This window comes from Eublepharis macularius, chromosome 17, assembly GCF_028583425.1.
Source record: "Eublepharis macularius isolate TG4126 chromosome 17, MPM_Emac_v1.0, whole genome shotgun sequence".
In the NCBI taxonomy this organism is placed as follows: domain Eukaryota; kingdom Metazoa; phylum Chordata; class Lepidosauria; order Squamata; family Eublepharidae; genus Eublepharis; species Eublepharis macularius.
This window is the reverse complement of record NC_072806.1, coordinates 6,366,227-6,381,918: the sequence shown is the minus strand read 5'-3', so window position 1 is coordinate 6,381,918 and position 15,692 is coordinate 6,366,227. Positions and strand designations below refer to the sequence as shown.

Below are 15,692 nucleotides of genomic sequence, written 5' to 3'. Positions count from 1 at the left end.
TTTAGTCTTCTTGACTTAACTCCTTCCACCTCTCTCTGGTTAGTAATGAAGAGAGGATGGTTGCTGAATATAGATTAAGGTAGCCAGTGCAGTGTTTGGTTTCCAGATTCTTGTATGTGGTGCCACCTGCTGGAAGATTTTAAAAATGTGAATTTCTTTTTACTTTTTCAAGCCATGTTTCCTCTTCTGAGGAGTCATTTACCCTCAAGAGTCCAGTGTGGCTTGCTTAAGGCTACCTGGAAAGTTCAGGGCAAAACTGAGATAAATCTGATGCCCAGTATTTAAAGCTACATGTACCATCTTGCTCTGTGTCTGGTTAGAAATACTTTCTTCAAGATCATCCAATGTTTATATTTCCTTGTGTTTCTCTAGTGATAGGTCCATATTGGCAATTGAATTTTAGTCCATATTTCTAAAGTAACCTGGATAATGTTTTTACATAACACATCTGTATCCTTCTAGAGAGAATCTGCAACTTCTTTTTGTCTTAGCATATATTCTCCAGGAATGCTAAATTAATGTGATTTATTTCAGCTGAATTAGCTAACAGCAGCAACATTATCTGTGTTTGCCAAATGAAGTGTTGGGCATTGGTTAAACTATTTTTATGCCGTTAGCAAGAATTTTTTTGTTTGTTACAGGTGATCCCTACATGCTTTGCCCAAAGCCCAAATCTCATCTTTGATTTCTTCTTCCTGGCCATTCCAACTGAACATTCTCATAGCCTGAGGTTACTAAGGAAGCAGGTAATGTTGGTTGTTGCTTCATTCTGCTGCTGTTAGTTTCTCTCCCCTATATCAAGTATGAAAATCCCGTGTTATTTGTAGGAAAGAAAGACCATGAATGAGCTCTGATCTGTGTGTACTGCATAGCGTTGTTACTTAGCTTACAGTTGCAAATTCATACCAGCACCTCTAACTAAACTAGCAACCATGTTACACACTTCTGTTAATTTGGGATTTATTTTCTTTTAGTGACTGAAATACATGGCATCCGATTCTGTGACATATTTAAAAAGATGTAAAAGGGTTTCCCCCTTCTAGAAAACCAACTTTTTGGTTTTACTAGTTTGCTGCTGTAGCTGAACCTTCCCTGGAGATTCATTTTGACAAAGTTGTCTGTGATTATGTCCTCCGTCAGACCTGAAAGGTATACAGGGCAGAGTTAGTCCTGATCTCTTATGTGGGAAGAAATGAAAATGGCATTTGCAGTCAATAGTGTATTTTCTTGCTGCCTCTTCTGATATCATTCCTCCTTACCTCACTTCTTGTCTTGATGGCACTATATATTTAGGAGCCACGGGAACTGTCAGGAGGGGAATGAACCGAGAGGGTGTCCCCGGGAAGAGTCCGGAGGAGATGTATATCCAGCAGAAAGTGAGAGTCCTGCTTATGCTTAGGAAGATGGGATCAAATGTAAGTATCACAGACAACCTTGCAAAAAATGATATGAGCTTATTAGCCCACTTGGAGAAAAGAAACCATTTTGCTGATTTGTGGAATATTAAGAACCACTCGTCTCTTGTCTGCTTGCATGGAGCTGACTGTTCCTGATCTGTACACTGTGCATTAATTCATAGATAATCTTAGTCAAAGTTTCATAATGTTTCTGTCTTCTGATTGTAAATGAAAATGAGTCATAAGAGGCAGATAATTCAGAATGACATGATTTAATTGCTTGCTTGAATATAAGAATATTTGTATAGTCTACTTGGGAGTGTGTTTTTTATGACTTTGAGCAGATAGGAATCTCTGGTGATTAGTCAAAACAGAATTCAGTTTATTGTTATACTACATTATTCTAGCTGTGTAACAAGAAACTGTGTGCAAACAGTGTTGAGTTTCTTGGCATCCACTGCTGTGTGTTTCATGCATTTTTGAAGTGGAGCAATTTATGATTATGGTCCCTGATTATGTATCCTTAAAGTGGAGAACTAGTGTAATAGTAACTGTAGTTAATGGCATCTGAATTGTTTCTTAATAGCTAAGTTACCTGCACTGAGCTTGTGTTCTCATTCCATGGATTTCTTCCTCCCCTGCCCCCCGCCCCTTCTCTTTTTGTAGTTAACTGCCAGCGAAGAGGAATTTTTGCGGACATACGCAGGGGTAGTGAATAGCCAACTTAGCCAGCTTCCTCAGCATTCTATTGATCAGGGTGAGTAGCAGGTGAGGGGAAGAAGCACAGACTTTTAAACCTTGTACTCTTCTTCTTTGGTAGAAGTAACCTACTCAGAAGGGTGGACATGACCTGTCTCTACAATGGCAGAATGGTAAAGAGCTCTAAGATGCTTTTGCAGTGTGTTGGAGAGGGATGGGGGAGGCCTTTGTGTGTAGTCCATACTGAGATCAAAATTCTGCTGCAGATTGTGCCAAATAATTATGTACCCTGGTAAATTTAAAGTAAATGTACAACTATATACTTTGGTGGCATAAATTGGCTTTTGCTGTTCATGAGGTGACTCAGTGAGTTATGAGCACTTAAGCTGTACCTCATGAGCATTGCAAGTATTGTTAAGCTCTTCCTCAGAGATTTTACTAGAAGCCTTGTCTACATGCTTTGAAACCTACCTTTGCCATCATAAGAGCTAGAAGTTTGCTTTGAAAAGAAAAAAAACTACACAGAGGTGGTTATGATCAATTTTCCTTCCCATACTAATTTCTGCATTTTTTTGAGCTTTGGAAGAATACATGCCATGTTAAGAGGGGACTGTGCATGTTGATCACTCTTGTTTTATGTTCAGCCTATTAAACATGAACTAGTAGTGTTGCTCTTTAGTGCATTCTAGTGATGGGTGAAGGAGATTTCAGTATCAAGTGTTTTGAAGCCATGAATCTTGAGCCATGATCCTTGAAATTTTGAATTAAGACATGAGGATTTCAAAATACTGGGTCAATCATTGTGCATATGCTCTGAGGAACACTAAGATATGGTGTCCAGGTGGTCTTTTTGGCCTGTCTGAAAGTGAACGCAGCTGTTCTGGAGGTGATGTGGCGCCATTGGCAGAGCAAAAACCACAGTTCCCATGTTTCAACTCTCAGGGCAGATCTAGCAAGTGCTTCCTTCAGAACATCTCCAGACCTTATCATCTCTGGCTGGAGATAGTATGGTTCTTGCTCTGCCAGTGGCACTGCATGACTTCTCAGACTCAGTTCAAAATTTTGGCTATCACGTGGCCTTGGCCCCTCATATCGACGGGAGCACCTCTCTCCCTATGCTCCACCATGGCAGCTTCAGTCGTCTGAACAGGGCCTTCTGCAGGTGCCACCCTGCACGTAGGCAAAAGCAACAGCAACCTGTACAAGGGCCTTCTTTGTAGTGGCCCTGCCTGAAGAGGTCAAGAAAGCTGCCACTCTTCTGGCTTTCCTCGGGCATGCAAAACTGAATTATTCAGGAGGGGTTTTTTACCCAGGTAATAGGGCTGTGCTCTAAGAGATACCTTGATAATGGGATAGGGACTGTAGACTACACTATACCACCTTACTGTCCTATATCCAAAGAGATTTCCACATATATAGAATGCCATAAACACAACAGATTTAGACTCTCGGCATAACATCTGGGCAATTTTCAAAGGCCCTTTTAAATAATTCAGCCTTTTTCCCTCCTAAAGATTCCCTGGGGATGACAGTTCTCTTGTGCTTATCTAGGTAGCCTGTGCCAAAGGACTGTGGCTGCCCTTGAAAGCCTAACTATGAACTGAAACTGTCTTAACCTCCCTTGACATTGGGGACTGTGAGCAGCATCCGTTGTGATGAGTGCAGTGCTCTCAGGAGCTTGTACAAGGGGAGGGCGCCTAGCAAAGTATGTAGCTCCCAGGCTCCTTGCTTGCCATAGATCTTTCCTCTAGACGTCACCCCTGTTTTCTCTACTCTCTTGTCTCCATGTATAAGCATTATTGGCCACCCTCTGTCTTACACGTAGGGATGCTCAGAGACTTTTAATTTAAGCCTAAAGAGGCTCAGTATTATAAAGCTGGGGAAACAACTTCTCCAGATAATTCACCTAGCTGAGTTACTGCAATTGTTTATGTAGCTTGTACAGTATCTTCTCCAAGGCTTTAATCCACATTATAGCTTCTCTGTGCGTGGGAGAAAGATCACTATGGAAGTATGTCAAATGGGAGGGAAGTAAATTTTTAAAAATCTGAGATTGACCTGGGACCCAGCATTTGAATGAAAGCTTTCTCCTCTAGATGGCAGTATGTCTTCTCTTTGTACACTTGAATTTAAAATGCTCCCACCGCTATTGCAAATCATCTTAAAGATACTTCTTTGTGTTTTGTCTTTATTTTATTTTTATTTATTTACATAATTTATCTTGCCTCTCTGGTAGCTGAGTGGAATTGCGAAAGGAGGAAGGCTGTAGAAAAATACACACACCCCTTTGGACTCACAAAATTAGTTTCATAGGTTTATATTATCCTGAATATAGCTGCACTATAAAATTTGCCAACTTGATCAAATGGCTGTTTTTTTGTACTGCTTGTTTCCCTTTGCACTCCATTCAGAGGCTGTATGTAGTTGCTGCCATTCTGTATTGCATCACTGGATTCCATGTTGTGCGTATTCTCTTTCCACCTGCAAGAGCTCCCTGCTGAGGTGCATATTGTGAGGACTGTTCAGTCATACCTTTATTACCATAGCCACAAATAAAGGGAATGAAGCAAGCTGCATTTGATTTCTGCTTGTCCTTAAAGGAGGAAGACCATCCATGATACCTGCCGGACACTGTCTTTGGGTACACATATTGTGTACCTTCATAGGCAATAGAGTATGTAGCTTGCAGAATGGAATTGTTGTGTGTTTGAAATTTTATTGTGATGTTCGGTGTTTCTTCCAGGCTGGTATGCATCTCTTTTAAACAGACTCAGGTGTCTGCTGAGCACTTTGAAGGAAATGGGTACAGCTTAAGTTTTGTGGAGGAGTAAACACGAGTCACCTGACTGTAAGACATAGAAATGTAGATAACAGGAATTGCGTCTTAAGATCTGAAATACTGCAGTGTCTGGTCTGAATGTTGGCCACCTCCTTAATCTTCTGCTTTAATCTGTTGTGCATTAGCTCCCTGCCTATTAAAGTGAGAGGGAAAGAAGCAGCCCTTAAGGGTCTGTACTAAGCTGCTGTTTGTCAGGTAAACTTACAGGACTTTCACTGTCAAAATGCCTCTTACGGCATACAATAAGCCTTTGGCTTTTTAAAAAACTAAATTGGTGTGTTAGTTATTTGCACGATGAAACTGGAAAATTGGATCTGTGTGGTTGGTAAATGGTAGTCTCAACCTTGGTGACTCCACCACCATTGGTTGCTATAGCAACAGTGTCTTGTTGGTTCATGGAGAAAGCCAAGTCTCTTGGGGAGTGCAGAGCTAAGAAACAAACATATTCTGTGCAGGTGGTTTTAGGAGGGGCTGGTGTTTAAAAATAAAACTACTCAGCCTGCACTGTGAGTTTAGGAAAAAAGATGGCCCATGGGATTTGAGGGGGCTAGTCATGTAGATTCAGTGCGAGGACACTTTGTGCAATGTGGTGATCAATTCTACAATTAATGTGACCTGGTTTGGGGTGGGAAGTCCGTCAGTGGGGAGGAAATGAGTTGCTTGTATGAGTAATTCAAGAATCTGGCTGACTTGCTTACTGCACCATTTGCTAGCCAAAATGGTCCAGTTTGAGCAGCCATGGCTCAGTAGTAGAACCTGTACCTTGCTTGCAGAGATCCAAATTTCAGCCCTTGGAATCACCAGTTCAGTTATTTCAGACAGTGGGTGTTGGTGAAGACCTTTTTCTCTTTGAGGTCCGAGGGGCCTGCCGTTAGTTAGATGAGGTAGTTTTGGACAAAGTGAACAGGTGATCCAACTTGGTATACGGCAGCTTCCAGTGTTTAGGCAGCATACAATCTTTTTTTAATTGCTTAACCCCCAAACTTTGCAAAACATGGTGCAAAGAGAGTTGGATCCATCACTAAGATACACTGCCAAAAACTGCCTATAGAGCTGTAGCTACTGACCAGTGTCATACAATAACCAGAGTGTTGGATTTGGAACAAAGAGGCATGGGTTCAAATCTGTAATCAGACATGAGGCTTTCTAGATGGGCTTTGTCATGAACTCATGGCCTAATCCACCTAGGAGGATGTTTATGATAATTAAATATATGAATCTCCTTTGAGGAAAAATACAAATCGGTGGGTTCTGCTAAGCTAGTGGTGAATTTGGTTGGGGAGTTAAACTACATGCAGCATGCTCTAGAAAATATATCATGCTTCCAGCTGTCAGGATGCTTTCATAAGAAAACAATCCACCATAAAGTCTCACTCCCAAACTATAATTGTGACTTCATTATTTGTCACTTGTTCCTTTTTCTAGCCCAGACACAATTCATGAGTCACTGTTAACATACTTTTTGGGCATTGCTTGGGAGTCTAAAGTACAGCAGCTTCATGAGGCTTTGTAGGATGAGTCACCCGGTATGAGTCTTCATGCGCAGTGTCCTACTCAGCGTCTTCAGTAAATCAGTGATCATGCTGATCAGCAACATTCATAGGCAAACCGTGGAGTTTAGTGTCCTGCATCTTCTGGACTGTTCAGATCCATAACCAGTTCCTTAACCTTCAGATTAACCTGATTCCTGTTACTTCTTAAGAATACATAAATGGCAAAAAGAAGTATGTAGATGGATAATCCCATATAAGAAGTTCCAGAATGCTAAATGAAATTAGAAATGCCTTTAAATTTTTCTGGTTGCCTTCTTTTAAGTGAGGGTCTTTTTTTCTCTTTAATAATCTGTTTTGTTAAGAGTGTAAAAGAGAGCTGAAAATATTGAAGCAGACGCTTCCAGGCAAAAGGTTAAAGAAGCAGGGGATTGTCCTGCTGTCCTCTTGACCCTTCCTGTCATTTTCATTCTTGTGAGCTTGCGGCCAGTTTAAAGTTAGCTTCTTGAGGTGGCTTGGAAAGCATAGGTTGGCCATGCAGTTGCCAAATTGAACAGGTTTGCATGCTGGACATAAGTTGGTAGGCTCTGTTTTTAAAGTTGTGTATGGTGTTAGAGGCACAGTGGGCATAATATACTAAGCATGTGCACGCAAAAGCAATCTATCCCACCAAGGCATACAAAATAAAAGAAACAAGGCTCCCAAATGCAGTTGGAGAACCGAGTCTGCTTCCTCCTTTCTGTACCGAGCGACTTTGAAAAGGCAAAGCTAACATCACTAGGCGCCTGACCTTATCGTTCCTCCAAATAAATTCTTTTTTTTCAAATTGGTTTTTTAATATCTATATTATGGTTTTGCATTTTGTTGATGGTAGACGCTCCCCCTCCTTTCATGCACGCACTCCTCCGTTTGGCGGGGGAGTAAGTGGGATGAAATGTAGAAGCATCGACTGTAGGCTCTTTGTGGTAATGAGACATGGGAAGAGCAGATAGGCACCATAGCTGTAAGGCGCCATAGAGCTGTCAAGAGAACAAGGATGAGTCTGTTGAGAAACCTGAGGCCACTGTTAAAATCAAAGTCTGCGTTGTGTATTTTTAAAAAATGTGCTTAGAGTTAGAGCTGCAGACATACAGCTTCAGATTTTGCTGCCTAGGAAAGCATATCCATGGCTGCTGTAGCTCAAGTTAATTCATTTTCCTCTTCTGTTTCATGTGAGCCCATTTTACCTGTTAAGTGCATGCAGGTTAGGCTGGAAAGCATATAGCTTCTCTAAGTCCTGACCTGTCCTGATTCTATAGCGGTAGGGCTGGTTAAAGCTGTACAACAGCAGAAAAGCTTGACTGAACACAGAACATGTAATTGATGCTAAGAGCAGTTTTGAAAATAAGACTTTAAGGTTTAGGCCACTTGTTTTCAGTAGCCTCCCAGCCACAGAGCCCTGAGATAAAAGGCAAAATTAAAAACCTCCACCTGGTTACCTAGGGAGGAATGTCTTGTTTGCTGCAGTCCAGAAAGCAAGTTGTTGTTAGATGAAGGGAGTGCTTAGACACTGGCATCAGTGTAGTAGGCAGTTGCCTTAGGCTCTAAGCGAGTTGCTGTCCTTGAGCCCTCCTTTGCTTCATCCTAGCAATGAGGCATCCATCACCCTTCCAGTGAATCCATCATAGGTGTGGCTTCCATGCTTGCTGCTTAAGCATCTCTGAATGGATGATGTGCTGAATGCTCAGGCAACGGTTGTGATGAATTCTTTATTTTGTCCTTGTAATTTTCTGCTTGCCTAAGGTGAAAAGCAATGCCTCCCTGATGAGTGGCTGAATAGTAAACTGTACAATTCCTTCTCTCACACTCCTAAACCTTAAATTCTGATAGTCTTGAAATTCCAAGAAATCTTTCCTGCTCTATACTGCCTTCTGACTGAATTTCTGAAGGGTTTTCTAGTTTCCTCCCTGGGGGTTGTCGGTACCACCTGGCAGATGCAGGAGTGAGCTGCAGGTACAGACTCACAGGGTTAGATGCTCCAAAGAAATTCCCTGGACGTAGAAAATGAGCATGTTAGGGAGAAAGATTCTTTCCTGTCATCTAGCTTTTCCCCTAAGAATGGTGCTTTTGTACTCCATCACTTTCAACATACAGAGTTCTGGGATTTAAGCTACCTCAGATTCTAAGATGGAGGACCCAAATTTTCTGCAACTAGAATAATTGAGAACCAGTATGAAGTAGTGACTAATGCATTAGCCTTTGAAATCCTTTTAGCTGGTTGCCATCTCTCAGCCTAACCTGCCTCACAGGGCTATGAGGATAAAATGGGTGGTGGGCACAACAATGTTGTACGCTGCTCTGCACTTCTTGGAGGAAGGGGCAGGGGAAACACAGGATAGATTTTAATTCTTTGCTCTTGTGTAAAAACAGCTATAGATAATCCAGCAGCAGAAACCTTTATATCCTCTGTGCAGCTGGAGTTTGTGTGTTTGTGATCTACTCAGCCCTGGCCTCCGTAATCTGTGTGGCAAAAAAAGGCAGATTTTGGTTGCTAAATTCATCAAGGAGAAATGGGTTCAGAGGGCTGGGAGGATTATCTTGAAATAAGTCTTGTGTACTTACATAAGATCTGTTAGCAGAGTTTGTTTTTTATTATTTTATTCCAGTTTAGGAAGAGGGAAATACTGTAGGGGAACAGGGAAAGACACCAGCAGCTGCTGTCTGTTAGGTAACCCCTCTCATCTACTTTGTGCTGTGATGTCATCTGTGATCTTGCTGTTGCTAGGAAACCCTGCTTTCCATGGAATTTACTCAGCAAAGGCACCTCTAGATTTAAAGGTGATGAACAGTGCACATTAAGAGGGGGCATCTGAAGGCTTGCACCTGACCTTGCATCTCTGTCCTGCGCTTTTCTGATTGATTCTTTTTCCTAATGTAGCAGTTCTAGTAGAGCTTGCACATACTTAATCTTATTCTTTGCTAGAGAGGCCGTGCTTGAGGCCTGCACCATCATATTAATAAAAAGAACAAGAGAGTTACATGCTGTCTTAAAGACAGTCAGCCCTTTTATATGCTAGAATCAAACAATGGATAACATTGGAGTAAAATACTCCTGGCTGTTAGCCACAACCGATAAGTTACCTTAGCAAGAAAAATGGTTCGAAATGGACCATGCTACTTGAGGATTTGAACTGTGCACAGAAATGTGACTCACATCCTACTCCTTTGTTTCATGTCCCTTCAGTTGGCACAACTTTATTCTTTTCTCTGAGAGAAAATTGAGAATTCGTTTAGCCATAAGTCATCGAAAATGGGAAATACAGTATACTGTGCAAATATAACAAAGCTGGTAAATAGAAACAGTCAGTTTTTCAACATAACCAGGTAAAGCAATATAACCCTTTAAAGTATCTAAAATATGCAGTAAATATTTTGCTGTGATAAATAGTTTACAGGTAATGTCCTTAACATTATCAGTAATCTTTATTTTATTGCTTCATAGCACAGTCAAGGTAATACCTTTTGTGGCTGCAGCTGTGCGTTATAATACACATGCAGACTTATTCAACTTAAGATATCATCAATGCATATGCCATGAAATCTTGAAGTGTTGCAATAGATTCCTCTTTTAAAATTCTGCGATCTCTCTGGTATTTGTCCTATTTGATGGAGAGCTTTTTTTTGCTACCCACAGCCCTGGTAGCCTGAATCTACTTATTTTTTGAAGAATTGTCCTATTTTGTGTGCAGTTTTTGATAAAAGGTAGAATAACAGTGAAGGAAAAGATCCAGTGGCTCTCATGCTATGGAAGTGCTATGAGATCCTGCACTCGGGGAGTGAAACTTAACTTGCTTTTGTCACTTGGAAGAAACTACATTTTGTGATTAACAGACATTGGAAACTTTTAATGACAAAGGGTTGTGTATAAGATATAAATGTAATCAATCAGTTGATGATCCAGAAATTAGAGAATCTGGTTTTGCACTAAGTTGTACAATATCAGTCTTTTCTAGGACAATTGTATTTGCTACAGCTGGGAGATTACTGCTACAAGTGCCTTTTAACTTATAGAGAATAAGATCTGACAAATTGCCCTCACAGCCTCTTCTGTTATTCACGCTTGGATTATCAGTTCCTGTTAGATATATTAACCCCAAATTAAATTAAACAGGCATAAGGCTCCAAGCTGTCTAGTTTGGAGCTCAGATGCTGATGTTTCATTGTAATAATTTTACATGTTTGAGATTTCTCATTCCAATATTGTGGGGGGAGCCTTTTGTACAATTTGTACTCTTCTGCCTTGCTAATGGGTATCTTGCAGAATACTTGAAAGAATACTATCTTGGCTTTATTTCTTAAAGCTTTCTTTCGTAATGCTGTACAAAAAGGCCTTCCACTTAATTTGCCTCAACCCACTAAGCTTCTTAGTCCAACTAAACCCTCAGTGGTGTTAGTTGCAAGTGGTTTCTAACAGATCCTTATTTTATTCTCACTCAGAAAGGTGAGGCAAGCCAGAAGAGCTGAGGAGAGAGAAGGGCCTTTTCAACAATAGTTTGCAAATGTTATGAGATTACAGCCACAGCATTTAACTGTATGCTATTGAAAAAATTGCAAGGAGGCTTCAGTCTCCATTTGGCCTCTGTTCTGTTTCTTCAAAGGAAGTAGTGAGGTTTTCCTGTGCCACATCCCCCAATTAGTAACTGGAAACAGCATCCAGACTCCAGGAGAGGAACCCCATACCCATCAGTTGCCAGTAAGGCAACTGCTGGCATTAATAATTTCATTACTAAGTCTCTTAATGGTTTATTCTGTGAGGTTGCTGAATAATGGCAGCACATCTGCCTTAAAGATGCTGAGCTTGGGTGGGGTAAGTGTGTAAACGTTACTCTAAGGCAAGCTTTGTTTGTATGTGGCAGGGTTGATGAACCTCAAAAAAGGATAAATGTCATTAACCACATTGGCCTTGAACTGTTTCCTAAGCTGCGATGCTGGAAAGCTGTGGTGGACAGGCTACTTTATCCTGACTTGAGAGTGGTTGGCTGGGCATTTCATTTTTTGGTGTGGTGTATGAAATATACCCAGAGTGCTATCCTCACACAGAAACACAGGCTGCGATTGGTTGGCAAGGCACCTCTTCCTTCTATAGCAGACGGAAACTTTGCAACTTTGTAAGACTTAAAACTAGTCCCGACTATCTCCTTGCTATTGATCTCTATCTAGAGGTGCTGCAGAGCCTTGAACCTCCTTTCCAAAAAATCAGTTGGGTTACTGATTTTTCAGAAGGAGGGGAATACATTACTCTCCCATCAGGAGAAGCAGGAAAGTTACAACCTTTGAGCCCGTTGCATTCAAAATGACTGTCTGTTCACTAATGGTTTTAACATAAGGCTGCAAAGCAGACCTTATTAAACAAAATAATCTGTTCACACGGCCTGATTAGTTTGTGTGGCGCCAGGGGAAAAAAGGCCTCATGACACCCATTTAGTTTTTAAAAGATCTTCTGCCATTTTAAATGCAAAGATCAATTGAATGCTAAACCAAACATCTGAAACTGTGTGGGTGCGGACATCTGGGGGGCAAATGACTTCCTAGTTGGATTCCAATCACTAAAGATCTGCAGATGAAAATATAAGAAGCTTGCTTTATTTCAGCATCTGAAGGCCAGACATTCTGCAACAACTTAAAATTTGCAAAGACATCCTCATAAACCCTTCTTCTGCCAAAATACAGCTTTAAAGAAGAGCAGAAGTTCCGATGAACTAAATGGATCACTTTTCTCTCCTATACCTTGGAGTGTTGCCATTCAGCATTGCAACTAATTGCATTATAGGCCTTAATCATACTTGGTCCCTGACTATAACTAATTCTCAGATTGCAGTGTGAAGCCTGACACTTTGTAACATGCTGCTTTTTTCAGCAGGCCTTTTCCAAATTAAGTGGTTTTTCTTGGCCTAATGGTGTGGCTTCATAATAATTTGACAAATGGGTTTGAGTTACATTACAATGGACAGTGTCGTGTTAAGGTTGGTGTTGATCTTCTTGTTCATATTATATTTTAATGTAACAAACAGCTTCAAATATGATGAGATTATGCATTTTGAATAAAAATATAATTGCAAATTTAAATCTTGTGATTAAGAATTAAGACCTTCAATCTATGTTGAAAAATAGTCTGAAGAGTCCTAAAATAATAGTGTAACCATTGATCAGCATCTCCTCTTTCATTCAGGCACCTCCCTCTCTGTTCTTCCTCCTCCTCCCCCCTTTCTATCCACCGAAAAGCTTTTTTCATGGTATAAGTGAGCGTCCTCTTATACAGCTGTAGCCTACCTGTCTACCAGAGAGTCATGTCCATCTCTCATTTTCCCTCTATGCTGCAGGTGCTGAGGATGGGGTGATGGCATTTTCCAGATCAGAGACAGAAGACAGAAGGCAGTAGCTGAAGGACTGTCCCAGCAGTACAGACCTGGAGTGGGGAAAACAAGGCTTGCGGAGATAAGGAAGATGGCTGGACATTCATGAGTTCCTTTGCCCTCTCCGGATTTCTTTGCCCCGTGGTAGCCTTTCCCCCTCCTCAGTTCAGTTTCTCATTGCCCAGCTGTCTGAATGCATCTCATAGCCGTCTGTCATGTTATGTCCTGTTGGTGGCTGTGCTGGGCTGTGTTAATTGAGGATAACTAGAGGAATGCATTTCTGATTGGCTCAGAAAAGGAGGACTCTGATTGGATAAGGGAAGAAAACGTGACCAGTGGAAACACTCCTCACCCCCCTCCCTATCCCACCTGTTTGTTTTTAATTTTGTGTTTTTAAGAACCGTTGCCAACATCCTTCTCCTTAAAAGCCTCCAAGTGTTAGTGCTTATGTAGGTCATGTTTGTGTGTTCTCGGAGAGTGACTTGGCTGGGTGAAACTGGAAATGGACTGACTGCTGGTGCCAAGTGAGTGGCTTGCAGGTGTTTTGTCAGCATCCATGTTTTCCTTGCTAGAAAGCTGGGGGTGGGGAAGGGAAGGGGGACTTAAATTTTGTCTTCACATTTATTGTCATGGAGGAATGTTTGGCCATATTTATTATATGCTTGCATACCTCTTTTTTTCCTTTTTCTTGGCCCAATTGTTGGCTTCCCTGTTGGCTGCAGTGTCTATAACTGGCTTCTCTGCATTAATCTACTCCGAGGCCTCCAGCTGTATTTGAGGAATTTGGGCAGGAAAGCATGGTTTTCTCACACATTTTCCAGCAGGAAGAGAGATTCACAGAAGCTGCGCAGCTTCAATGAGTGCTGTGGAAACAAGCCTCTGATGGAAACCAGTGGTGGCTTTGTTGCACCTTGCTTGAGGCCTGTGTACATGGTACGGATTGCAAGCGACCCAGATCTGTGTGACAGCCCAGTGTCAAACAAGTATTAGCACAAATGAGTAATTCTGTACAGACTGTGTCCCCTGACCTTTAACACGGTTTACTACTGGCCTGTGAACCCATTAACAGGTTATCTCAAATAGCATTTGGCCTGAACCTGCCTTGATTAGTGAGAAGGAATGGATCTAACCCTCCATGAGGCTTGCTTTCCAGTGGTCACTGATCCCGTTGGAGTCACTGCATGTGTACTCGAGGGATCTCCTCACAAGTCCTGCAAGTAACACATCCTGTTCCTACATGTGATGAGAAAGTCCCTCAAACAGTAGCAGTTTGAATCAAATGTCCTGACTTGCCCACTAAACCACCCTGTTCTACTGCCAAAAACCAAGTGTATTTCCTTTTCTGTTACGTACCATGATTTTCTCAGTACTTCCAGGAAGGCAGCTGCAGTGAGTTGCACTGAAAAAGTATTCTGGAAAATATTTAAATAGAAACCTATTCCTCCGGTCTGTGTGTCTTTGGGACAGCAGTTGTTCTCTAGAGAAATGGCTTAAGGCCCTGGCTGTGATGAACACAACCATTTTGCAGGGCCTGTAGCTATGAGGGTACAGATGCTGTTGCTATGTTTTTGTGTGCGTATGTGTGTGAGTGTGAGAATGAGAGCGAGAGAGAAGTTACCCTGAATAAATAAACATCGTCTACCTGCAACAGCAGCAACTCTACCACCAGAAAACAATACTTGAGTTTCAATTTGCAGCTTTCTATGAATTTAAATGAAACCAGCAATAAATGCACCCCTTTCCGTTCAACCTTTATTCCCTATTCCTGCTTTTTTCTGTGGCAAGGATTCGAGATGGATTCCTTTCAGCAGTTTTCCAGCATTCAAAATACGCTGTTGCTGGGGAAAACGCTCAAACTCCAATCGCAAGAGCTGGGAGAACCAGAATGAAGGACAGCTTTCTCCCCTCTGTTCCTTCAAGAATTTTTTGTCTTCTGTGGGAGGGTGGATGTTCTTTATTCTGCTGTTCTTCTGGGGGCCTCGAAACATGGAGTACATGATTTTCCCCTTTATTTTGTAATGATAAAAACAGTATGAGAGAGGTAAAGCTGAGAGAGCATGACTAGCCAAGGTCCCTGAGCGAGCTTCATGGCTAAGGAGGGATTTGAACCTGCATTCTCCCCAATCTTACTGTAACATTTGGAATCCTCATGCTAGCTGGCCTCTCTGGTCCACTGACTGAGCAGTTCTCACTAGGAGTCATTGGAAGAAGGCTGCCCTATCTCTCTGCTTATCGTTTCTTGTGGGTTTTTTAAATGTCACTAACTTCTTTCCCCAGATGTGTTTTCTGGGGATGAGATTTACACTCCTGATGCTGGACCACTGTTGATGTTCTTTTAAAAAGCCTCAAAATCTTTCAGACCCCCCCCCCCAAACTTTCACTGACTTCGCTGAGTTGGAGGGGCTCTGCAGCTACAACCTCCCTGTTGGCTTTGGCACATGGATGTATGTTATTTTCCAGCTGTTGCATATTTCTGAAGAAGCAAAGTGCAGTGTGTCTGTGATTCTAGGTGGGGGAGGGGGGGAAGAGAGCTAAAATACAGTTTGTGAGAGCTATTCTTGCTGCTTGTTTTATGTTGCTTCTTGAAATATAAAACGATTCTGCTTTGCAAAAGGTTTCAGGAAATGAACCTCCTATTTGCACACATGAAGCTGCTTTATACTGAATCAGGCCATTGGTCTATCACAGTCATCTTGTCTACATATGACTGGTGTGGTAACATGGGCCTTGCGTGTGCCTGTTTCTGCAACTCAGGAATGAGGGGCTTATTTAGCCATTCCAGGGTTTCCATCCTGTAGATCCCCAACAAAGCTCCTCTTCCTCCACTCTGACTTCTCTCTCACGGTAACACTGCCATCAGCTCCTACGAGGTTTG

General features: G+C 41.7%; 1 protein-coding gene across 1 annotated transcript in view; it reads left to right on the top strand.

Moving 5' to 3' along the window:
* CTNNBIP1 (catenin beta interacting protein 1) overlaps positions 1–15,372 on the top strand; it is a 31,579-nt gene extending 16,207 nt beyond the window's left edge. Inside the window, exons 3-6 of the mRNA XM_055001897.1 lie at positions 642–746; positions 1,294–1,415; positions 2,064–2,154; positions 12,785–15,372. Of these exons, the coding sequence (XP_054857872.1) occupies positions 1,320–1,415; positions 2,064–2,154; positions 12,785–12,843 (246 nt within the window). The 5' untranslated portion in view covers positions 642–746; positions 1,294–1,319 and the 3' untranslated portion in view covers positions 12,844–15,372. The remainder of the gene's footprint in view (positions 1–641; positions 747–1,293; positions 1,416–2,063; positions 2,155–12,784) is intronic.
* Positions 15,373–15,692: the final 320 nt, after the last annotated feature.